The sequence below is a fragment of the Littorina saxatilis genome, linkage group LG2 (assembly GCF_037325665.1).
Source record: "Littorina saxatilis isolate snail1 linkage group LG2, US_GU_Lsax_2.0, whole genome shotgun sequence".
NCBI lineage: Eukaryota > Metazoa > Mollusca > Gastropoda > Littorinimorpha > Littorinidae > Littorina > Littorina saxatilis.
In genome coordinates this window covers 9,047,855-9,073,163 of record NC_090246.1, presented here as the reverse complement: position 1 = coordinate 9,073,163, position 25,309 = coordinate 9,047,855, and the positions used below count along the sequence as shown (strand labels likewise).

Genomic DNA, 25,309 nt, shown 5'->3' with positions numbered 1-25,309 from the left:
TAGGTTTTAAAGTGCACATGAAGACATGTCATTTCAACTCGACAGGCAATCAGCAATCAGTTTGAAGTGTACAAAATGTACATGTATTTCACACTTCTGTTTCAGATCGACATTATCAACGATTAAATCGACTGCAACAACAAGCAACTTTTGCAGACTACACAAGGCAGCACATGAAGACTGCATAAAGTTGAGAGATGAGCGCTAAGAGAGAAAACACGGCATTCTTGGAATGGACATTCTTTCAAGAGGATGTCAGTGTGTTCTGTGAGAACGACAGAGAGTCTTCAAGAGATGCAAGTTTGCATATAGACTTTTCTAGAAGGTCCTTGTCTGTACATAGAGGCTTGGCCTGCAAACAAAAAATAGGCATTGGAAAGATTCAGCTGTGCTCAATAACAAATGGAAGAGAGAGAGAGTGTGTGTGTGTGTGTGCATGTATGTTTGTGTGTGTTTGATGTTTACCTGTTTGCAATACAGATCATGCAAAGAAAAATGTCAGTGGTGTGTGTTGGTTCACTTCTATGTGTTGATGCATTTGTGTGTGCGTGTGCATGTGTTTGAAGATATACCTTTTGCACAAGGACCATCATGACATCTTGGTTGTCAGAGCTGATCTCATTGGCAAGTACTGACTCCAGAACAAGTTTTGCCACTTCCGCATTGCCTTCATCTTCATCGCACCATATCTGAAAGTGCAAGTTGCATTGTGGACCAGAAATTAATATTGATGTGGTGAAATTTTGGTGTAACTTGATTCTTGGCTTCTTCTGCGTTCGTGGGCTGAAACTCCCACGTACACTCATGTTTTTTTGCACGAGTGGAATTTTACGTGTATGACCGTTTTTTACCCCGCCATTTAGGCAGCCATACGCCGTTTTCGGAGGAAGCATGCTGGGTATTTTCGTGTTTCTATAACCCACCGAACTCTGACATGGATTACAGGATCTTTTTCGTGCGCACTTGGTCTTGAATGTGCTTGCGTGTACACACGGGGGTGTTCGGACACCGAGGAGAGTCTGCACACAGTTGACTCTGAGAAATAAATCTCTCGCCGAACGTGGGGACGAACTCACGCTGACAGCGGCCAACTGGATACAAATCCAGCGCGCTACCGACTGAGCTACATCCCCGCCCCTTGATTCTTGGCGATTTTGATGTTTTTGTGCTTTGGAGTAAGTAAATCGTTCTCCATGAGAAGAATTCTGCTAAATGCGATTAACAATACATTATTTAATATTCTGTTATCTTTCTATCCATACCAGGAATGAATATAAAGACTATTTCATAATAAAAATAATCAGTGTTGTCCTCTTCAAAAGCTGTCTAAAAGGAGTAACACAAAAATGTCACGACAATGTCGATATGCATTAGTTTGTAGTGCCCAGACATATTTAATTTATGCAAAGTCTTGCTAAACGTGGAGCATGAAAATAACTGAACTGACAAATATGGTGTCACCAAGATGCTTTCAGAATCTCGCTTTGACTCAAAAATTCAAAACGTTTGAGTAAAGGAACGATTATGAGCATGAATTTTATGTTACAGTGGGACCCCCCATGACCCCATTTGGGACTCTGTTTTCTCATAAATTATTCTGTTCATAACCTGTGTAAATTTACCCCCATTTTAAGACCACCTCCTTTTTAAGACCTGGTTTTCTCAGATTTTTGAAGGTCTTGAGAGGGGGGTTCCATGGTACCTGCTTAAAGCAACAAAGAAGTGTGAGTGAAAAAGATGTAGGACCTGTGTTATAAGCTCTGCAACATGGAGGTGCAACCCCCCCGTGGAAGAGTGCGACAGGAGGTAGTACAGCAGTTGTGAGTTCCATGGATGGTGAAGGAAATGTTCCCCTGTAAAAAATCAGTCTTAAAAGTTGGCAAACGTTCATATAACAGGTACACTTTTGGTGAAATAGTAATGGCAAAGTTGTAAGTGGCAAAAGGTAAAAGACACATGCACATCGACATTTTGTTTTCTCTTCAAGAAAAAAATCGGACAATGACATTGTAAGAGATCTTCCCCGAGGCTGATATGTAAAGATGGCTTATCAAAGAACATGGTAGCAAAGTACAGCATCTTTTTACGCCTCTTTGCATAGTATGGGTCATACATGACTGAAGCTGTCCGAATAGGGATATATAAACATTGTAAAAGGCCTTCTTCAATTCTACTCCAATTCTTGACACACATGATCACATTATCCGGACTGTGAAGCTCAAAGTAAGTCATCGTTAACTTGTTTGTTTACAAAGGGGGTATGAGAGCCAAAACATCCTCCAGAGACAGGCAACCAACAACAGCCGCTGTTTCAAAGCTCCTACCTCAAAGACTGATCAATACAGGAACTCGTTCTTTATAAAGACAGTGATCGAGTGGAACAATTTGAGCGAAACCACCGTCACCTTGACCACGCCCAGCGCCTTCTCATCGGCGTTAGGGGGGCAGAAACCAGTGTGAGAGCCTCAGTAGTTTTTATCCAGTTTTTAACATTGTAACATAGCATTTTTTAACTGTGCTTGAAAAGCCTACATTCTAGGGCAAACGGACTAAAACCGCAAGTACAGCAGCAAGAAGACCAGCTGGAGTTGTACACTATATCCACCTTGTGTACAGTGAACTTTTAAGACTCTTTTAGATGCGCACACCCAAAAAACGTCACGTTGATAGTCGTCGTCGGCTTCTGTGGCGCACCCGCCAACCACCAACCCAGGCGGGTTATCCAGATCCAGATCCAGAAAGATAATCCTCTTAAAAGTGGTCGATGAGAAGGTCTTGTGGTGTGGGAGAATTACATGAATCAAAAACTCCCAGTAGTTTCTAAGATACAGACACTTTTGTGAGGCTCTGGGTCGTCCACTACCCAAAAAGCACGGTGAAAATTATTTGCTTTTTTACAAAAATGATTTAAGTATTTGGGCTGGGTTTTTCTTTCCGTGTAGCTTGTATCCAGTAAGTAAATGGTTACCAAGGTTGTCATCAGTCTCCAAGCCATGCTGGATCAGTTTCAAGTAACACTGCACGGCACAAAACTGGACCTCTCTGTTTTCCTGCAAATCCAAAACTCTACAGTCATACAGCTGAATATTTGATCGTATGAGAATAGTATCCTATGCTCTTTTCAAAATTGGAGCTACTTTTTGATATAGTATGCTGCTTACAAACCGACTTGTACAGAAGTTTTCTTGATACCTTATAGTCAAAATTATCTTGGCCATCGCATACGGGAATAAATGTAGCTAATATGTATGGCTTTTGACATATCCAGCAAGCATTCCGAGAACAGCATTCTGGTATATTACACACATTAGAAAAGAAGCAAAACAGGGCCTCTATCTTATGACTTATAGTTGATGTTCCATCTACTTGTTCATACTTGCGCCAAGAAACTTGTTTAGCGACTATCTGCGTGAATTCTAACTCTCTCTCTCTCTCTCTCTCTCTCTCTCTCTCTCTCTCTCAACCCAACCACCCTCCGCCCCCCCCCCCCCCTTCCCCCTCCCGTACAGGAAAGATGCAAAATAGACCTCTATCTCTCTCGCAACGCAACCACCCACCCGTACACATAGACACAAGCCAGCATACATACCGAGCAGACATACTGCTGCATGTGACAGAAGAGGAGACGCAGTTCCTGAGCAGTGAAGGGTGACCCCGCGGTGTGGAAGGCACGACACCTGTGGAACGTCACAGGTGCGGACACACCTGAACACCTGGAATCCAAGGCCAGGTGCAACATCCTGAGAGCAGCTTCCATGTTTTCACAGGTATGGCGAATCAGGGTATTCATAATGAACTCTACGCTCACTCTGATTGAGTTGGAATTCTGAAACAAAGAACTCAAAGGATATGACAAATTAAAATCATAAGTCACTCGAGTTGAAATCTTTCAAACAGTTCTGAAATATGAAATCTCATCGTCATATTTAGTATCAATACCAAACGCGGCAATAAATGTGACACATATAATATTAATGTTAAACAAGAAGAGCAAACACTCGATCGAGTCACTTTCGCAGTTCTGAATATTATATGAGGCATCAGATGGACAGGAAGAAATTGCTATTCACAACACAATGAGTCACGTTCACATAAAATTTGAGCCCGGTCACTTTTATAGTTTCCGAGAAAAGCCCAACGTTAAGTTGTGTGTTGCCGAACAGAAAAGGCTAGTTATCTCCCTTGTTTTTCTGATAACGTTCGTAAAAGGCTACAGATGTAAATACTTTGATGTAAAGAATAATCCTACAAAGTTTCAATCACATCCGATGAACTTTGTCAAAGATATAAAATGTCTAATTTTTCCTTTGACGCTGACCTGTGACCTTGAAAAAGGTCAAAGGTCAACGAAACCATCGTTAAAGTGTAGAGGTCATTGGAGGTCACGACTAAACAAAATATGAGCCCGATCGCTTTGATAGTTTCCGAGAAAAGATATAAAATGTCTAATTTTTCCTTTGACGCTGACCTGTGACCTTGAAAAAGGTCAAAGGTCAACGAAACCATCGTTAAAGTGTAGAGGTCATTGAAGGTCACGACTAAACAAAATATGAGCCCGATCGCTTTGATAGTTTCCGAGAAAAGTCCAACGTTAAGGTGGTGTCTACGGACGGCCGGCCGGACGGCCGGACGGCCGGCCGGCCGGACAGACTAACACTGACCGATTACATAGAGTCACTTTTTCTCAAGTGACTCAAAAACGCCTTTCTTTATGACAATCCCAATCATCGGTCTTTGCCCAAGACCCCCGATGACAGTCAAGAAATATCGGAATAGGTGTGACATTGTGAAATATTGCAGAGCACACAGTAAATATGCTAAAGCGCGCGCGCACGTGTGTGAGCGTTGGTGTGCGTTATAGACACACACACACACAAAGAGAGACAGAAAATAAATTTAAATTGAAAATGAGCCAGTTTTTCACGAACTGATGAGTCAGGGCAGGCAGATGTAACCCAGCTAACAAGAGACAATGCAGCAGAAGACAGCTGGTCGTTTTCATCCTGAAGACATCTCTCAAGCTGCTCTAGAAAGGCGCTGTTCTGCAGGAGAACGGGCACGACTGCAACGAAAGAATGCCTAGTACAGACTTCATTATATATGCCGTACGCGTACTATACTTAAGATATATTCTGACTCGTAAAGTTTCTGCTATACCCAGGGCCGGACCCAGGGGGGGGGGTTCCAGGGGTTCCGGACCCCCCCCTGGAAAAAGCATGTACCTTGCTTTGAGTGTTTTTTTGTTTGTTTTTTTTTAAACAAATTTTGGGTGTGTCTCTAACAAATTTTATTCAATGTGAAATCCGATGAGAAAAAGGTACCCCCCCCCCCCCCCCCCCCCCCCACAATGCTGCTCTTAACCCTCAAAACAAGGCCCAGAATGCACCAGATTGCACAGATTTTAACTGTTTTTCAAAAAATTTTCCGGGGGAGCATGCCCCCGGACCCCCCTAGTTCGCGCGCCTGCTTCGCCACTTCGCTGATTTGTCCCCCCAAAAAAGGAGGAACCCCCCGCTTACAACTCATTTGGTCCGGCCCTGATACCTGGTTTGATATTTTCAGTTTTGTTGTTGTTGTACTTTTGCACACTTTTACTACAGGTGAGCGGGATCGCGTGGTTAACTTGACTCCCAAAGCTCATGTTCAAGTCGACCTCTGTCTCCCGTGAGGGCATGCCGCCAATAGCAGCATGGTGTAAAAGTATGTTCATTATATGCATGACGATAAGCTGTGGGGGAGATGAAATTATATTCGTACTTATTGTGAAAAGGAAGGGATGTCTTAACATGTTCATGGCGATGCAGTTGGGGGTGGGGGGCTGGGGCTACACAGAGACAATGCTAGTAAAATACAGGTGCCCTTAAATCATGACAACTGTGCGATTGGTTGACTTGTTATTTTGTTTCTAACACTTGAAGTATATGTGCGTGTACAACTCACTGGCTTTGTCTTGGTCCTCATCTGTGACTTTGGACAGAGCGTGAAGCCAGGTGATTCCACTGAAGATGATGTCGTCATCTTTTTCATCCGTACTGCTCAAGAAATGGACCCCTGACAACAGTGACGTTTTGTGAATTAAGTGTTTGTACAAAAAGTTGGCCTTTTATCCTTCATGAGTCAAAAAACAAAGGAAGTAAGTTTGTGGAACTCACAAACAAAACGAAATAGTTACTAGACTGAACCTCCGTCAATTAATTGGTTTTTTTTTAAAGCGCCAGATCTCCCATCATTCATTTCCCAAATGCAGTCATTCATTTGTTCACTGCAGTGATATCAGTTCTTAGAGATTTGCATAAAATTAAACTTACTGAACAAATTCTTTAAGTTCACTAACACTGAATCAGCTTGCGTACTCATTTTCCTCAGTGTAGCGCAACTCAGCCTATTACGTAGAACGTCACGTGTGTACTGTTGGAAAAGAGGTGTGAGCTCTGTTCTGCAAGAAAAGTCACAAGAAACAAGTGCTTCCAAAGTCTGTTCAAGCGAAGTACTCTAGAACTTTTCAAATAAATAATTAGTTGTTCCCATCACTGACTTTTAAGCCGACCTCCTTCAACATGTTTTTGCGCTAACAGCCTTGTGGTGGAACAGTTTGCCCCAGGGTTTGTATTATGCAATATGTAAAATACAAATGAGGCGCCACTGACCATGGTAAATGACCCTCAGCTGTTTGTTGTGGTCTGTGTCTGTGTGGTCATACTGTGGGTGATGCAGCAGTGACGTCATAACACCTAGAATGTTCTTCACCACGTGACCTGCCCCGAAAAATGTTTTGATTACAGTTTAAATAAATATGCCAGCCACCAAACAAATGCATGGTTCCTTCTCTCCCCGAAATATATCAATAGAAAAGCCGCTTAGTCCTGAAGATACAAAAGTTAAAAGGTCTACTTATGTTATTCTTGGTAAGCTTGAAGAAAGATTTTCGGTGATTTTCAAGTCTCTCAACCCCACCCAGCCCCAAACCCCCATCTTTCCCAGTATTATCTCCCGATCAAACATCAAAAGCTTAACAGTCTGCATCTTAAGATCTTTGATCAGGCTGTGCATGTGGTCTTATTTTCTCACTATCAATATTTGTATCAACACAGAAAAAAAGTAGCAAAGGGATGAAGTCAACTGAGAGTTAAGCGTGAAACATTACCGCCACGAAACATGTCAGGATTATGTGAGCACACGTTATGCATTTTTACCTTGTTGTGCTCCTTTGTAGGCATGTTTTTGTATTGTCATGTGTGAATAACATTCTCTTTAAACCAAATATTACGTGACTGATGAAGCGTGTTGATGAACAGGTCTTGGAACACGGACATCACTCCCTCATAAGCAGAAGGAATCAGCTGAGCGGCGGTTTGACGTTCATCAGACTGCTGTCAAGTAAACATTTCGTCAGAGGCAACTTGAACTTTACATGCAGACTTGCATTTTGAGTATGAAGTCACCTGTAATATGAACACGCATACTCGGACACACGCACTATAAACACTCACGGACATAGTCGTTACATTACACAATGACATAGACAGAGAGGCGGACAGAATGACGGACTGTCGGACACGCGCGCGCGCAAACGATACACAACGTTGTGTTAAAAAACAGGTAGGAATCTTGCTATTTAGTAAACTGGTTAGTAAACTTACCATTTCCAGTGCAGAAATCAACCTTACGAAGAGTTTCTTGGCCAACATGGAAATTTCCTCTGACTGCGATGTTATCAAACCCTGCAATGCAATAAAAAAATAATTGTAAAAAGTCGCGTAAAGCAAAATCGATACAGTTAGTCAATTTGTGGGTTTTACAGAATAAAACTGAACGTATTGCATTTTTTCACAGACTAGTAAATCATAGGCTGGCCGAAACATTGCGGCCGAGACAGAGCTGATACAGTACCTTGGTAACACAAGCCAAATGAACCTATTTGGCATAAAACGGATTTTCTTAATCTTTTAGCTTGTTTTCAATCAAAACACAACAGTATTTTTGGATTCAGAAGATGATGAAGAATACAATGCAATCGTATTTGAATCTGTTAGCGAAAAGTTCATTTTAATCACAACTTTTAATGAGCAAACTGATCTTACACAAATATTCGAGCTTAAATGTAATCCCATAGTACGGATTGAGTCAAAGATTGTTTGACCAAAATTTCTATATATATATTTTTTTTTTTAATGAGGTCGCCACAATACGGCCTCAACTTTTGCAAAGACTATCCTGTTTCACAATGTTCACAAAGTCAGATGCAGATACAGACAATACATACCAATAGAACAGGTGTAAAGTGCTGGCCAAGGAGCAAGGTATGCATGACATGAGGTTGGGAAGAATCATTGCTGTCTGCCGCTGGGATGTTGCCTTTGGTGTGGAGAAGCCAGTGCTCTAGCTACACATGCACACAGGAAAACGCAATATATATCGGTTTATGTTCTTTATTTGAAATGCATGAATAAAACAACAAGCAGGTAGGCCTATGTCATAGGAACGTTTAATTGTGACAAAGCAAAACGTTACGGTCACTGATCTTCAACCCAGCGGTATTTGCCTTAATATTTAATATCAATCAATCAATCAATCAATATGAGGCTTATATCGCGCGTATTCCGTGGGTACAGTTCTAAGCGCAGGGATTTATTTTTTTATTTTTTTATTTTTATTTTATGCAATTTATATCGCGCACATATTCAAGACGCAGGGATTTATTTATGCCGTGTGAGATGGATTTTTTTTACACAATACATCACGCATTCACATCGGCCAGCAGATCGCAGCCATTTCGGCGCATATCCTACTTTTAATATAATATATTAAATATAAGTGGACTGATAGACGAATACTTATTATACAGAAAATAAACTTATCTGACAAATTGTCCAGAAGCTCGTTCCGAACAATGTTGATTCTGAATTTTGGAACGTTGGGAGTATTTGTTTTGGGATTTTTGAAATGCATGAGCTTCGCTAAAATGTATGAGCTTGGCTGGTAAATGATAGAAACGAAGGTCAGGCCGTCCCATTTACATGTGTAGTAAGTAACGAACAGCTTTATGCCGCAGTGTGTGTGTGTTTCTGCAGAAAACTGCTCTGTTAGTCTTTTCTGCTGCATTAAATTTTCCTCAAATGAACTGCAAACATAAACATAAGTCGTCTATTTTCCAGATTTGCCTGCAGAAAATAAAATTTAGCAGAAAATGACCTTTTTCAGCAAAAGTGTTTCTTTCTGCAACTAACTTAAGTTTTCTCACCATTGGCTGCGAGAACACTATCTCTGAATACATAAATACACGCATGCAGGAAAAAGCAACAAACCTTGACTAAATGTAAAGAAACAAGTCGCGTAAGGCGAAAATACAATATTTAGTCAAGTAGCTGTCGAACTCACAGAATGAAACTGAACGCAATGCCATTTTTCAGCAAGACCGTATACTCGTAGCATCGTCAGTCCACCGCTCATGGCAAAGGCAGTGAAATTGACAAGAAGAGCGGGGTAGTAGTTGCGCTAAGAAGGATAGCACGCTTTTCTGTACCTCTCTTTGTTTTAACTTTCTGAGCGTGTTTTTAATCCAAACATATCATATCTATATGTTTTTGGAATCAGGAACCGACAAGGAATAAGATGAAAGTGTTTTCAAATTGATTTGGACAATTTAATTTTGATAATAATTTTTATATATTTAATTTTCAGAGCTTGTTTTTAATCCGAATATAACATATTTATATGTTTTTGGAATCAGCAAATGATGGAGAATAAGATGAACGTAAATTTAGATCGTTTTATAAATTTTTATTATTTTTTACAATTTTCAGATTTTTAATGACCAAAGTCATTAATTAATTTTTAAGCCACCAAGCTGAAATGCAATACCGAAGTCCGGGCTTCGTCGAAGATTACTTGACCAAACTTTCAACCAATTTGGTTGAAAAATGAGGGCGTGACAGTGCCGCCTCAACTTTCACGAAAAGCCGGATATGACGTCATCAAAGACATTTATCAAAAAAATGAAAAAAACGTATGGGGATATCATACCCAGGAACTCTCATGTCAAATTTCATAAAGATCGGTCCAGTAGTTTAGTCTGAATCGCTCTACACACACACACAGACACACACACACACACACACACACACACACACACACACACGCACACACACACGCACATACACCACGACCCTCGTTTCGATTCCCCCTCGATGATAAAATATTTAGTCAAAACTTGACTAAATATAAAAAGAACAAGTCGCGTAAGGCGAAATTACAACATTTAGTCAAGCTGTCGAACTAACAGAATGAAACTGAACTCACTGCATTTTTACAGCAAGAGCGTATACTCGTAGCATCGTCAGTCCACCGCTCGATGCACAGGCAGTGAAAGTGACGAGCCTGATTGGCGCGGTAGCGATTGCGCTGAGAAGGATAGCACGCTTTTCTGTACCTCTCTTCTTTTTAACTTTCTGAGCGTGTTTTTTATATGTTTTTGGAATCAGGAACCCACAAGGAATAAGATGAAATTGTTTTTAAATCGATTTCGGAAATTTAATTTTAATAATAATTTTAATATTTTTCATTTTCAGAGCTTGTTTTAAATCCGAATATAACATATGTATATGTTTTTGGAAACAGAAAATGATGAAGAATAAGATAAACGTAAATTTGGATCGTTTTATAAAAAAAATATTTTTTTTACAATTTTCTGATTTTTAATGACCAAACTCACTCATTAGATTTTAAGCCACCAAGCTGAAATGCAATACCAAACCCCGGCCTTCGTCGAAGATTGCTTTGCCAAAATTTCAATCAATTTAATGGAAAAATGAGGGTGTGACAGTGCCGCCTCAACTTTTACAAAAAGCCGGATATGACGTCATCAAAGGTATTTATCGAAAACATGAAAAAAAAAGTCCGGGGATATCATACCCAGGAACTCTCATGTCAAATTTCATAAAGATCGGCCCAGTAGTTTAGTCTGAATCGCTCTACACACACACACACAGACAGACAGACAGACAGACAGACAGACAGACACACACATACACACACACACACACATACACCACGACCCTCGTCTCGATTCCCCCCTCTATGCTAAAACATTTAGTCAAAACTTGACTAAATGTAAAAAAGGTAGCGCCGTACTGTATGGCAGCTCGCTTTCCCCCAGAGAGAAAGCAGCCCGAACTTCCATGAGGGTAACCTCACAGGACTATATAAAATCTTATCCTCATCCTGTTTTAAAAGGTGAAAAGCAAGAGCAGAACAAACTGACCAGGGCGGCCCCAGGCCCCTGCGCCCTGTGAGGAGAGTGGAAGAGCCAGAGGAAGAGCTGGGGGCGAGGGGTGGCCCACACCTCTACAGGTAACTCGGAAACCTGCTGCATCACGGCTGTCTCCACTGGAACAGGTGAAAAACACAAGGTATATATACACTAGCATATAGACACAGTCACACACACGCACGCAGACACCGTCACAGTCACACACACACACACACACACACACACACACACACACACACACACACACACACACACACACACACACACACACACACACACACACACACACACACACACACACAAGTAATAGAGTGTCAGAAAAGGACCGCGTCAGTTTGGATCACTGTTTTATACTGAAACCAGCTCTAATTAGACGATTTTCAGAATAACTCCGTCGGGTTTGTATGGGTTGTGAGAGAGTGACAGTTTTCTTGCAAAACATCGTACAGATATTGGGGGGGGGGGGGGGGGGGGGGCAATCACTAGCGAGGGGTGTGAAGGAAACAGACCGAATGATACCTTCAAGCGAGTTCATTTTAGCATGTAGTTTGACTTCCAAGACGTAATTAACACTGATCCACAGCCTGTTTTAGGCAAAACAAAAATAAGAACCAACAAAGGTTAAAATTAATAATAGTGAAGACAACAACAAGTAACAACAACAAAACTTGTGTACAACCTTTGACAAAAATGCCATACGACAAAAGACAATCAAACACGCAACCACCAAGCCAAACATACAACAACAACAACAACACCAACACCAACAACAACAAAGCACTAAACAAAAATATAAATTATGAACGGAGTACGATAAACAAAACCCACCAGTGCTGTCTTCAGGGGTACAGTCTGTTTCTGTATCGGACTGAGTACTTGCCCACTGAGAAAAAGCAACGAGAAAGACAACATGTCAGACTCTAAAATGGAGTCGATTGCCGGGTAAATTACTTTAACAATTGAACTGTCATTTTAGTTACCTTGCGAAATGTCTTTAAAACTTCTTTTAAACTCGCGGGAAAAAAATGCCGTTCTTTTTGGTAGATTTGCCGAAGTTTTTCGCGTTGGAAAAAAGTTGACGTCAAAGATTGTCTGAAAGTTCTGAAAATTGTCGAAAATTGTCAAGCCATTTCAACAAATTTGCCTTAGAAGACTAATCATAGCTACGGCAACATCTTTGTGGAGATGATATGAATTCTCCTGCAGTTGTTTGTTTTTTCTCGACATAGAAAACATCTAGTTTCTAAACATGCACCAAGCTGTCAGTTGTATGGGCAAAAAGCCTGAATCACAGAGTAACAAGCTGAAACTTACCGCCAGAACGTAAAGAAGAAATCTGGATGTCAGAGGTTTGTGAGAGGCACACGTCAACACCTGCCTTGCATGAAGATCTCTCACTGCGTACAGTATGTGGGATGCAGAAAAAATCCTGGAAAAGAGGGATTCGTGTATATGCAACTGAAGAACGCCAACATACGCAGACAAACAGACAACGCACACCGCATACATGCACGCACATAACGAGGACATACAATCATGCGGTTTTACAAATCCTTCATGACAAAATCAGCACACGTAAACGTCAAACGAAAATGCATTGCTTTAAACAATATATGTATAAATTAAAACCTGAAAGCACACGCACACAGGCACTCAATGGTACACACGTACGCAAAAACACACGCACGCACACACACGAATGCAGAGACGGAGAAAGAAAGACGTGCTTACTGTGCGTCATTCAAGCAGGAGAAATAGAAGATCATGCAGAGGGCGTCCGCTGCTTCCTCCTCTCTTATGTTCTCCACAGTCTGCTGAATGCTGCCCTTGACTGAACACACACACAAACGCACATGCGCACGCATACACGTACATATGCACGCACGCACACACAGAGAAGGGTTCAGTTCCTGCGTCTTCTAAACACTCCATAACTAACACAAAAATCAACACAGCATTTAGTAAAGTCTTGTCTGTGGAAGTATAAATAATTGTTTCAGTTCTTTGTTTTTGACCTGCAAAGACGGGGTGTGAAGTGAGGAGAATAAGATACACCAGGCGACGCTGTTATTTGGAATGGAGCTGTTTAGAGCCTCTTTTTTTTTTAAATTTTTTTTTTTAAATCGTTGAAAACTTCATGTGCAATATAATAAGGTGTGATAAACCTATAATTGGACTAAAAGCTCAAAGAAACTTGTTGGTTTCCCTTATATGGAGCGGCAAAGTACGTAACCGTCCAAAGACACGGAAGTTAAACTGCAAGTCTCGCGCTCAATAACCAACCATTTCTACTGTTGTGAGCATTTCTGGTTCCAGGCTCATGACAGGATGAAATTGTTTAGAGCCTCTATTGCCATCTCTGGTGCTACATCAAAGAAGTCTAGCATGCTGATGCCTTATTAGAGGACAGACGAAAGGTACCCTTTGCAAAGCGCTAATACTTGACTTTTGCGCGGGTTTTTGTCCTGATTCAACTGAGTCATGCTTCCATGGTTGATCTCAAATGTTCCCCCGTCGGACTGGTCTGCTTCTTTCTCTTACTGAGAAGGAAAAACTTATTTATACAAGAAAGGCACCTTAGAATTATATAAGGTTTGTTTGTTTTTTTGCTTAACGCCCAGCCGACCACGAAGGGCCATATCAGGGCGGTGCAGCTTTGACATATAACGTGCGCCACACACAAGACGTTGAAGTCGCAGCACAGGCTTCATGTCTCACCCAGTCACATTATTCTGACACCGGACCAACCAGTCCTAGCACTAACCCCATAATGCCAGACGCCAGGCTGAGCAGCCACTAGATTGCCAATTTGAAAGTCTTAGGTATGACCTGGCCGGGGTTCGAACCCACGACCTCCCGATCACGGGGCGGACGCCTTACCACTAGGCCAACCCTGCCGGTATTATATAAGGTAAAAATAGTGATGATCAGTGATGGGAAATACATTCTAAAACCATAAGCAGAGCTGGTACCCAGCAACTCACAGGAGAGATTTCTGAGTCCCGTCTTGAGAGGACCGGGAAGCGACTGACACTGAGGAACATTCTCTCTCACCAGCACGTCAAACACGTTGGAAGCAAAACTCGCTGCAGCGCTCAACAAATCCAGGTTACTTCTGCAAAAAAAGAAAAAAACGATGTTCGGAAATAACTCTTTCGGGTTTGTATGGGTTGTACACTGGTGAATACTCCTGCTTGTACTGTGTACTATTGGTGTCACTCCTTAGTACTTTGTCACGTGACATCACAGGCCAGTCACTAGCGAGGGACGTGTCTGAAACACGTGGACAAGCAAGATTATTCACTCTTTCACAACCAATACGAACTCGACAGAGTTATTTCCGGAGTTCGTCTATTACAGAGATCTTCGTCGATAAAACTACACGACTGTTGCCAGAGTTCCCTTTGACTCAGTGTCAATTGACTTATTTAACGTTATTTCGATTACGCCAAAAAATGTTGTAACACTTGTACTTTTTGTATACACTTTGTTTGCCGTGCAGTGTGCGTACGTGTTTAAAAAAAAAACCTGCAAAAACATGCATACCTGAATTCTGATTTTGTAATGAAAAGCTGCACAATGAATCCACAGGACACGACCCTTTCAGACAAGTCCTGTAGCCTGTCTCTGCCTTGACTCTCGTACAGACTGTTCAGAAAATGCAACACGCTTCCAAGCGTACTTCGGTCACAAGCTGCAAAGTGATCCTACAACAAACAAGTTCAAAATTATTACGGATCAATAGAGAGGCAAACATATTAGGACACACCAGAAATTATAACACGGATTACAATGGTTGAGCATAAAAATAATTAAATGTCAAAGAAACTCCATGGATGCAGCATCCTGATTTTTTATCAGCTCTTTGAACAAAATGTGCAGCTTAGTAAAAACATGAAAATAAAATAAAAATCTCAAAAGGAAATAATTATGAGGATGCACGATAAAGAACGAGCACGGAGATGCTGACGGGACAGCAAAACAGCATGGGAATGTGCTCGTTACCAAAAGACAGTATTTAAAATCTGCAACCTGATTGTTTTCTGCACAGAGTGGGGATCTTTTTTCTGATTGAATTTATAAATGGCTCCTAATCCAATCAGCGAAATCAATTCAACAAAAATGTAATGTTCCCATTCTGTTCGTGCGGGAAGCAGGCAGGCTGTTGGATCTGTGTATGAGTCAAAGTGTACAGCAATACCAGTTCTCTTTTGCTCATAATGTGTCTTCATAAAACACTTTCTTGTAACTAAAGACAGTTGCATAATTATGTGCATTTTGGTCATTGTTTTTACTGATTCACATTCCATCTCACACGGCATAAATAGATCCCTGCGCCTTGAGTCCGAGTCTGGAGATACGCGCGCGATATAAGACTTCATATAAGTTTGTTTTGATAATAATGTGAATAGAGCGAAGAACGGTAACTCCCTTACACCGACGTAGGAAATGATGTTGTGACAATCTTCCAAAACACGAGTAACGAGAACATCCTTCTCCTCAATCTCCAGCCTGAAACACAATGATCACCTTCAAACTTGATACACAAAGAAACAAGATAATCAACTGAAGCAAAAATAATGTGTTCAACTCAGAGTGCCTCATGGCTCTGTGCGAGTAGGCTACCTTACCTGCTTGAGGAAGTAAGAGTGATGTCGTTTCAGTGAAGATGTATGATTTCCTCACGAGTGTGGGTATGTTTGTGTGTACGTGCGTAAGAACTCAGAACTCAAACAAATATATTGTATAGGCCAACTGACCCGTTATAATTAAACGATACGTGTAAGTAACATGAAAAAAAGCTCTCTCTCTCTCTCTCACACACACACACACGCACACACACACATACACACATTTTCTCTCCCTCGCTGATTCTCTTTCTGTCCCACTGTCTCTCTCTCTCCCACTCACACACACAAACACAAATCCGCGCGCGTGCGCATGCACACACACACACACACCGTCACACACACACACACTGTCACACACACACACTGTCACACCGTGGCACACACACACACACACACACACACAAACTCACACACTGAGTGACATGCGTAAGACAGAGAGAGAGGGGGTGCATCCGTTTGTGTGACTGTGTAGCGTTTACGCCACCTTAAAGAAGGTGTAGCATAGACTATCTATCTCTCTCTCTCTCTCTCTCTCTCTCTCTCTCTCTCTCTCTCTCTCTCTCTCTCTCTCTCTCTCTCTCTCTCCCCTCTTTTTTCACGCACAAAAATACCCCCGAACTAAAACAGGATGCAACAGACTTGATGATTGCAGCCAGAAGATCCATTAGAGTTTCCAAAAGTTGCTGCTCTGTTACTTGAAGACTGGCCAGAACTGAGCCCGCCTCTCCTCTCCATATAGCTCCTCCCACTTTCTCTAGTCCCGCCTCCACGAGGCTTTGCAGGTATTTCATTGGCTGATGTCCCACAACGCTGGAGTCCCTGCCAATGAAAAGGGCGAACGACACGGGGGTTGTTGGCGCATAAGAAAATGTTAAGTCCTTCCTGCCGAACGAGCCGAGAACATTTTCCCTCTTTCTCTTTGTTACGCTGGCCGCAAAAACCCACGGCATGTCCCGAATTGGCCACTGCTATCACTGGCAACGTTCACACAGAAATGAAAAGTTGGTTGTGCATTTTGGTCATTGTTTTTACTGATTCACTAATTTCATGGTGAGTATTAAACAAGAAGAGCAAACGCTCGATCGAGTCACTTTCGCAGTTCTGAATATTATATGAGGCATCAGATGGACAGGAAGAAATTGCTATTCACAACACAATGAGTCACGTTCACATAAAATTTGAGCCCGGTCACTTTTATAGTTTCCGAGAAAAGCCCAACGTTAAGTTGTGTGTTGCCGAACAGAAAAGGCTAGTTATCTCCCTTGTTTTTCTGATAACGTTCGTAAAAGGCTACAGATGTAAATACTTTGATGTAAAGAATAATCCTACAAAGTTTCAATCACATCCGATGAACTTTGTCAAAGATATAAAATGTCTAATTTTTCCTTTGACGCTGACCTGTGACCTTGAAAAAGGTCAAAGGTCAACGAAACCATCGTTAAAGTGTAGAGGTCATTGGAGGTCACGACTAAACAAAATATGAGCCCGATCGCTTTGATAGTTTCCGAGAAAAGTCCAACGTTAAGGTGGTGTCTACGGACGGCCGGCCGGCCGGCCGGACGGCCGGCCGGACAGACTAACACTGACCGATTACATAGAGTCACTTTTTCTCAAGTGACTCAAAAACCGACGAAACATGATTTTTAAAATGCTTGATTGTCGGCTATTATATTCGCGGCTATCCCCTCTTTACGAAGCCTGCAAAACAACCATATATATGCATGTCTCCGATTCCTTTTGACTCGCCATTGTAATGAAGAGATGCAATTCAACGCCTTCAAGTTTCAGCTACGTTCTTTACAGGGCTTTGTCTCATCAGTAATTATTCCTTTGTCTGTCCACAGCGAACTTGAGACCAGTACGTCGACCAGGTCTATGCGTCGACGTAGTAGGTACTCATGAATTTTTCGCGGTTTTGTCTATAATTATTATTATACTAAGCTAACCTTGTGTGTGCAGTGTTTTAAACAATACCGGCCTACCTCAACAAAGCTGTAGCCGCAGTGATGGCTGGCAGGGCCACTTGCAGCGCGTGGCACTGAGCGCCCTTAGTGATCACTGACAGTGTCATCTCTGTGCTGCTTGTGTTCACACACACTGGCACACCGCTCGGCTGCCTGCCACACACACAGGTCGACACTGAGACAGATATACACACAAGCATACGCAGAGGTCCCCGCGCATACACACAAACATAGACACAGACATACAAACACACACAGACACAGACACTGAGACAAAGACATACACACACAGAGACACAAGACACACTAAGACACACGGACACAAGTAGATGTACACACTGCTGCACTCAAGCGTATGCCGAGGCACTTACGTATGCACAGAAACATAGCCACATACATACAAACACACACACTGACAGACACACAGACAGACACACACACAGACACACATACACAAACACACATACAACCACACACACACATAGATGTCTGCAGATGTTCACAGAGGCTAACATGCTATTGTTGATTTTCTACTCTCTTTTGACAAGCTATATGCATCTCACACTAGATAATTCTTATCAAAATCGAGTCACGCAAACTAGTAAAGTGATGCGTCAAATTCTTACAAATCTAACCATTTGCTCAACAGTGTGTATATAGCTTAGTGTATTTTACTCAACATTTCATGATATTCAATATACCCCCAACTTGACATTTATTTCGACAGCAAAGGTAATATCTTCATTCTAATCTCCAAATCTGTTACCTTTGAAGTATATTGGCGAGGAGGGTAAAACCTTTCACGAGAACAGCAACGTTGTGTGAATCCAAGGCGACGTCTAGGGAGCGGAGAATAGACTCCAGACCTGCAAGAGCCAAAGGGTTAAGTGCCGCATCTACCGATTATTCTAGCGCCACTCAATCCGGATGAATTTTGAGATAACTCCTAACGTGACGCTCAACGCGATTGCGCCACTCAGCAGCAGATTTTTGGCTACAAAGCGCCCCAAAAAGAAGAGTCTTGACTTGTATATGGTATGACTTTTTTCAACAACAACAACAACAACAACAACAACAACAACGTTTTCCTTCTCGTAGGTTACACCAAATATGAAGGTCAATATTACAAAGTTTAGTAAATAATCTATTAAATCTATCAGTGGAATCCCAGTTTTGCTGATATGGTATGCCTACCGTAAACTGCATGGCACTTTCTGAAGAACAAGTCATGTTCCGCAAGCAACTCCAAGCATTTGAAGATAGCTCTGGTGATGCAAAAAAACAGCAAACGATTACATTTACAGTTTTGCATTACCATTCACTAATTACTAATTTAATGTACTTGTATATCTGAGAGCTTTTGGTTGATTCAGATAGTATGAATGCTTGATTTTGTATGTCTGGTCTATGTGTACAGAGCGTTTTAAATCATAAAAAAGCACTAATGTTGCGAGACGCACTCTGTGTGTGTGTGTGTGTGTGTGTGTGTGTGTGTGTGTGTGTGTGTGTGCGCACGTGCGCTCGTGTTGCGTGCATGTGTGTGCGTGCGTACGTGTGTGTGTTTGTGTGTGTGTGTGTGCATGCGTGGAAAGGAGATAGACAGGCAAGCAGACAAACAGACACAGACAAATATGGATAATATCTCACTCTAGCTGAGCAATGTTCAAGGTATGAAGCGATTCAAAGAGAAATTCTGAAACAGAATGAGATTCGATTAATCCACAACAGCATAATTATCAAACCGAGCACTAACCAGCTCAAAAAAGTTTCAAGTAGGTGTGAAGTCGGACAAACACCATAAAATCAGATCAACTGGACCAGTTTTCTCCAAAGAGAAACTAAGGAGACTGCTATGGTTCAGTATTGTATACCAAAATGCGGTTTATCAGAAAACTCACTGGTATCAGGACAAACACAGAGCTCCTGCATCATATGACGCGACGATAACTACTTATTCACTATCTTGTATTCGTACTTGTCGTCCCTTACCTAATGCGGAAATTCCCAATAAGTCAGCTTTAAAATTAAAGCGATACAGGTATAATTATTTCAACTGGGTCTTGTGTCAATGTTATGGTCTACTGAGAAAAAGCATGCTCAAACTGATCATGTCCAAAAGAACTGAAGATATGGCATCTTGGGGCGTATTGTTGTTTCTAAACTACTACGGCTGTTCTTGAAACAGACTGTATATGACAAGGTACAGATAAACCACCATTTATGACAACCCTACAGAATACAGAATACACAATCTTAAATGTGTCTTGAAATGAATTAGCCTAGTGGCTCCTTTCACATAATCACACTGCCAAACTCGCATTTACCTGGAAGGTCACTGTCCAAAATGAGACGAACGACGTTGACATGCCTGGGATTGCTTGCAATGATGGCCAGGCACTGGGCCGCAGCGGTGACCAACACCTCCTTCTTGCCGACAAAGACACGCTTGAACCATATCAGCAGGGCCGCCCAGCTGCCACTGTCTTCCTGCAGGCAACACTCCGTGCTCGCCAGTCTCTTTAACAAGGCTGAAAGAGAAGGCAAGAGTCACTGTCAACTGAAAAGGGTAGAACACCTCATTTCACAATGCAATTCTTTCATGCTGACAAAGACACGTTTGAACCACACCAGCTGCCACTGTCTTCCTGTAGGCAACACTCCGTGCTCGCCAGTCTCTTTAACAAGGCTGAAAGACAAGACAAGAGTCATTGTCAACTAAAAGTCCTTCTTGCCGACAAAGAGAGGTTTGAACCACCACATCAGCAGGGCCGCCCAGCTGCCACTGTCTTTCTGCAGGCAACACTCCGCGCTCCCCAGTCTCTTTAACAAGGCTGAAAGAGAAGGTAAGAGTAACTGTCTTCAGCTGACGAGACACGTTTAAACGAGAGCAGAAGGGCCACACATTTCGACGATTTAAAAGAAGTTTCGGGATTTGGGTGAACCACGACATCCCTGCAAATGTCATGTATAAAAAAACAATCTCCAGTTTCCCAAAGTCTCACTGGCTGTACGCGCACGAAGACGCCCTTGCAGGAGAACGAATAGAAGTTGAGAGGGTAACGCAACATCATTGTTGCACATTATCCTCAGTGACAACTAAGCAGCCCAACATTGCATGAGGATTCAAGACAAAAAATATACATACCCAACCCCCCCTTCCCCGATGCACGTGACAAGTCAAGTGTTCCACACACCCGCAGACGCACACAGACAGACAGACAGACAGACAGACGGCAAACACACGCACGCACGCACACTAACACACACACACACACACACACACACACGCACACACGCACACACATAGCCAACACATCATGTACACCCCACCCCATCCCCATACACACACAACTGACCCAAAGCGTTGGTCTGCAGGTCTACAGACTGGGAGGAGGAGATGCAAGTCACGAGACAGCGTTCCACCAGAGGCGGTGCTTGTGGCGGTACTGCAGGCAGGATGTCCACGTCGAACAGACGGATCAGCAAAAACAGCAGTGAGCAGTCTGACGCATCGTCCTCGTGCGAGTCACGGTACGCATGTGTCCCGAGGAGTGACATCAGCAAGTGCTCTGTCAAAAATGCACAATGTATCTTGTTTTCAGGAGTAACATCACTTCTGTCAAATCCCTGAGTATGCACAATGTTACCCTGTTCAGCAGTAAAAATCAGCAAGTTCTCTGTCAAATATGCAACATTTTACTCTCGGGCACGAGAGAAACTCTAAGTACCAACATTGGGATGCTCGTGCATGTATGTGCTTTCCCACACAGACTTGGTGTAGACATGGAACGAGAAGTTCAAAATTTGAATCAACGCTATTCAGTATCGTGAAACCCAAACAGTCCATACAGCACAGTGCTTTGTGACAATCAAACACAAAAAAACTGAGATTTTTTTAAAGTGACATTCACGAACAGTTTGTAAAGAATGAGTACCGTTAAATGTTATTTCATATAAGGTGTACTGTTTGGCTTTAGTTTGTGTGTATAATTTTTTTGCAAACCTATATGCTCTTCCGGATCCACTAACCGTGTGAGAGAATCAGCGTCAGAACGTAGGCTGATGAGACCACGGACAGCTTTCCGAGCGCAGCGACCACAAACGGAACCGCGTTGTGGTCATTTTGCACCTGCATGGATAAAACAAATCATTATTTCAGTCGATTCAAATTCCTATACTGAAGCATCTGGGACGTTCATTTTCATGAATCAGAAAAACAAGAAAGGTATGATATTGGAACGATATATCTATAACAAAACAAAACGTTACGTTCACTGATCTTCGACCCAGCGGTCTTCTAAGTGGACAGACAGACAGACAGACAGACAGACAGACAGACAGACAGACAGACAGACAGACAGACAGACAGACAGACAGACAAATACTTATAATACAGAAAACAAACTTATCTGACAAAGTGTCCAGAAGCTCGCTCTGAAGACACAAGCGAGATAATGATTGTTTTTGGGATTCATTTCATGGCATAATTAGCAAACTATTTTCTCAGTTAATATGCATAACAGAATTGTTCTTGATTAATGTTTCACTAATAACATTAGTAATGTGCGCCTTTCACGTATAATATTTTGCTCTGAGTTGAATCAGCGCCGATGCGTTGCTCTAGAGATGGGCCGAATTCAAATATAAGTCTATACCTCGAGATTCCTTGACTGATGTTTTTTTTAAAGTTTTAATGTAACTGGGTGATTTAATGACGGAAAAAGATTATATTACAAGACCTGATGCTCAAAAATGTTTAGCAAGTACACGTAGAGATCCTCCGACTGCAAGGTGTCCATAAGCTGGACACAAACTGCACACAATACAAAGCATTTATTGAATAATCAAAACAATTTTGTACAGCTTCAGCTCTATATGTTCTTCTATAAACAGGGGCGGATCTAATGGGGGGGGGGGGGGGGTCCCGGGGTTCCGGAACACGCCCCCCCCCTAAACAAAAAATTGGAATAGATTTACACTAGTTAATAACCTTGTTATCTTCCAGGTAATGCCTACAATGTACTGGTTCGTAAAGTTACATTTTCTTGAGCATCTGGGGGCATCGCCTCATCAAGGCCTAGGCGGCCCCATGACCCCGGTCACAATTTGGACCCCCCCCTCCATTACTCCTTGATCCACCCCTGATTAACGTTATTTGGTACCATTGTACAGTGTTGTTCCCAGACTAAGAGGATCATATATATGTCAGTTGGACCTGGACTGAACATATGTATAGGTCTGAATGTCTTCGCAACAACAACAACAATTGTTCAGTCAGAAGAGCTCCACCATATTTTATATATGGGACAATCGATCGGCCAGGGGCAAGAAAAATGCGTCAGATCAAAACCGTAAAAATTATGCGTCAATGACCGAAGACGGTCTACTAAGAAACGAGAGAAGCGTGATACATTATACACTTTGGTGTAAAATTGCGATATTTGTCACAAACCACATCATCCGGACTGTTTGGTCCAAAGCTCAACCGGTGAAGGTTAAAGGTATAGTTTAAAGCTTCAATTTTACCTGAAAAGTGACTCACTTAAAAAGTATGATTTCAAACAAGCTTATCAATAAATACGCCTTCTACTGTAACATTTCTATGGACTCATAACTGATGAAAAATTACCCACTTACTCTGCACTGACACTGTCTGGAAGCTTTTGTCAGTGTACTGATCTGGAACAGTGACCATACAGGTGGTTACAAAAGAGCACTATAATCTTAACAATTCAAGTCTTGCAACAGGAAGAATGTTCAGCAAACCGGCGGTTAGTTCAATTGAGTGCATTTTCTGGGTTTTTTTCGGGGGAGGGAACAGCACAAATTACGTTCTGCTTAAAAATTATAAAAGGCATTCCACACAAATTCGACTGGCTTTTTTTGTTTGTTTTTGTTTTGCAAAAAAAAGTCCCTGGACCCAAAATATGGTATGCGTATTGATGTGTTGTAAAGCAAGTCCACTCACTCATTAAATTCCTCAGTCACTCACCAAACAACTTATTTTAAGTGGTTGCTGCGACAGACCTGTGATGATGTTGAGGATATGTTGACACACGAGAGGGTGCTCCCTCAGCAGGTGAGCCACTTCATAGCACTCAGGCTTAACAGTATCCGCCAGGAGCGCAAGGTTGAACTGCTTCTGCACTACTGTCATGGACTCATCTTCCAGGTGCTCAACCAGACACGCTAAGCACAGGGGGAGTTGGTTTGCACTGGTCACAATACACCAAAGGTCATCGTGGATGTAATGACTTCTTGTTGGGTTGGGGAATATTTCCATTCTGTACCGCGCACAAGAACACAACAATCCAAAACTGAGAAGGTGCACGTGCATACTGGCCAACCGACCCTCACAGACACAGACACACACACACACACACACAAACACAGAAACACTCACACACACACACGTACACACACATATAGGCCTATATATATACATACATACACGTACACATACACACGCACGCACATATTACAATAACTTAACGGTACATTTTTTCTACGCATGTCAAGTTTTCCAAATTATACATTTGCATAATTATGCTCGATTGGTCACTTTGACTTTGAGAGGCTGCCTGGCGATGTACACTTAAACTAGTCTCGACAGGTGACACGACTAAGGAGGTGGAGGAGGAGCCGGGAGGGCGGAGGAGGACAGTCAGGCTAAGAGAGAGAGAGAGAGAGAGAGAGAGAGAGAGAGAGAGAGAGAGAGAGAGAGAGAGAGAGAGAGAGAGAGAGAGAGAGGGAAAGAGAGAGAGCAGAGAGAGAGAGAGAGAGAGAATGAGTGAGAAAGGGAGAGAGAGGGAGGGAGGGAGTGAGAGAGAGAGATGGATGGATGGATGGATTGTTTAATTGTATAACCAGTGGATTGGTTTTTAAAATGGTAAAAAAAGAAAATGTACAAAAGCAGCAATTCACGTAATCAAATCAAAAGTATATACATGATATTTCACTGACGTGATCGTTAATCGTAAATTTTTTTGACAGATGCCTGCTAATAAAGTCAGCATACAGGCACACTCACACACGCACACACACACACACTGACACACACACACACACACACACACACACACACACACTCACACACACACACACACACACACACACACACGCGTGCCGCACGTAAATACGTACATATAAATATATACACCGCAGATTTGCACACATCATCAAAAAAGCCCCAAATTTGTTTGCCCATTCAAAAAACAACAAGTCGCGTAAGGCGAAAATACAATATTTAGTCAAGTAGCTGTCGAACTCACAGAATGAAACTGAACGCAATGCCATTTTTCAGCAAGACCGTATACTCGTAGCATCGTCAGTCCACCGCTCATGGCAAAGGCAGTGACATTGACAAGAAGAGCGGGGTAGTAGTTGCGCTAAGAAGGATAGCACGCTTTTCTGTACCTCTCTTTGTTTTAACTTTCTGAGCGTGT

The 25,309-nt window shown here is 42.1% G+C and overlaps 2 protein-coding genes across 3 annotated transcripts in view; one reads left to right on the top strand and one right to left on the bottom strand.

The window, feature by feature from the left end:
* LOC138958139 (transducin beta-like protein 3) overlaps positions 1–496 on the top strand; it is a 30,229-nt gene extending 29,733 nt beyond the window's left edge. The window contains exon 22 of the mRNA XM_070329218.1: positions 106–496. Within this exon, the coding sequence (XP_070185319.1) occupies positions 106–188 (83 nt within the window). The 3' untranslated portion in view covers positions 189–496. The remainder of the gene's footprint in view (positions 1–105) is intronic.
* On the bottom strand, positions 215–24,148 carry LOC138958138 (meiosis inhibitor protein 1-like). Of its 2 annotated transcripts, none has more exons than XM_070329216.1 (29): positions 23,892–24,148; positions 23,502–23,543; positions 22,604–22,677; positions 21,894–21,993; positions 21,221–21,433; positions 20,189–20,392; positions 19,512–19,557; positions 19,059–19,129; positions 18,631–18,730; positions 17,883–18,017; positions 16,540–16,719; positions 15,706–15,781; positions 14,816–14,976; positions 14,254–14,384; positions 13,001–13,100; positions 12,584–12,698; positions 12,098–12,152; positions 11,261–11,385; positions 8,264–8,383; positions 7,641–7,721; positions 7,268–7,370; positions 6,648–6,755; positions 5,941–6,051; positions 4,929–5,062; positions 3,590–3,826; positions 2,969–3,050; positions 1,747–1,853; positions 573–689; positions 215–352 (listed from the first exon to the last, which is right to left on the bottom strand). In XM_070329216.1, exons 1-29 carry the CDS (start codon positions 24,145–24,147, stop codon positions 245–247), a joined length of 3,492 nt encoding a protein of 1,163 aa, XP_070185317.1. In that variant the 5' UTR covers position 24,148; the 3' UTR covers positions 215–244. The 2 variants fall into 2 exon arrangements, with proteins under 2 accessions (XP_070185317.1, XP_070185318.1); XM_070329217.1 differs by having other exon boundaries at positions 7,268–7,367.
* Positions 24,149–25,309: the final 1,161 nt, after the last annotated feature.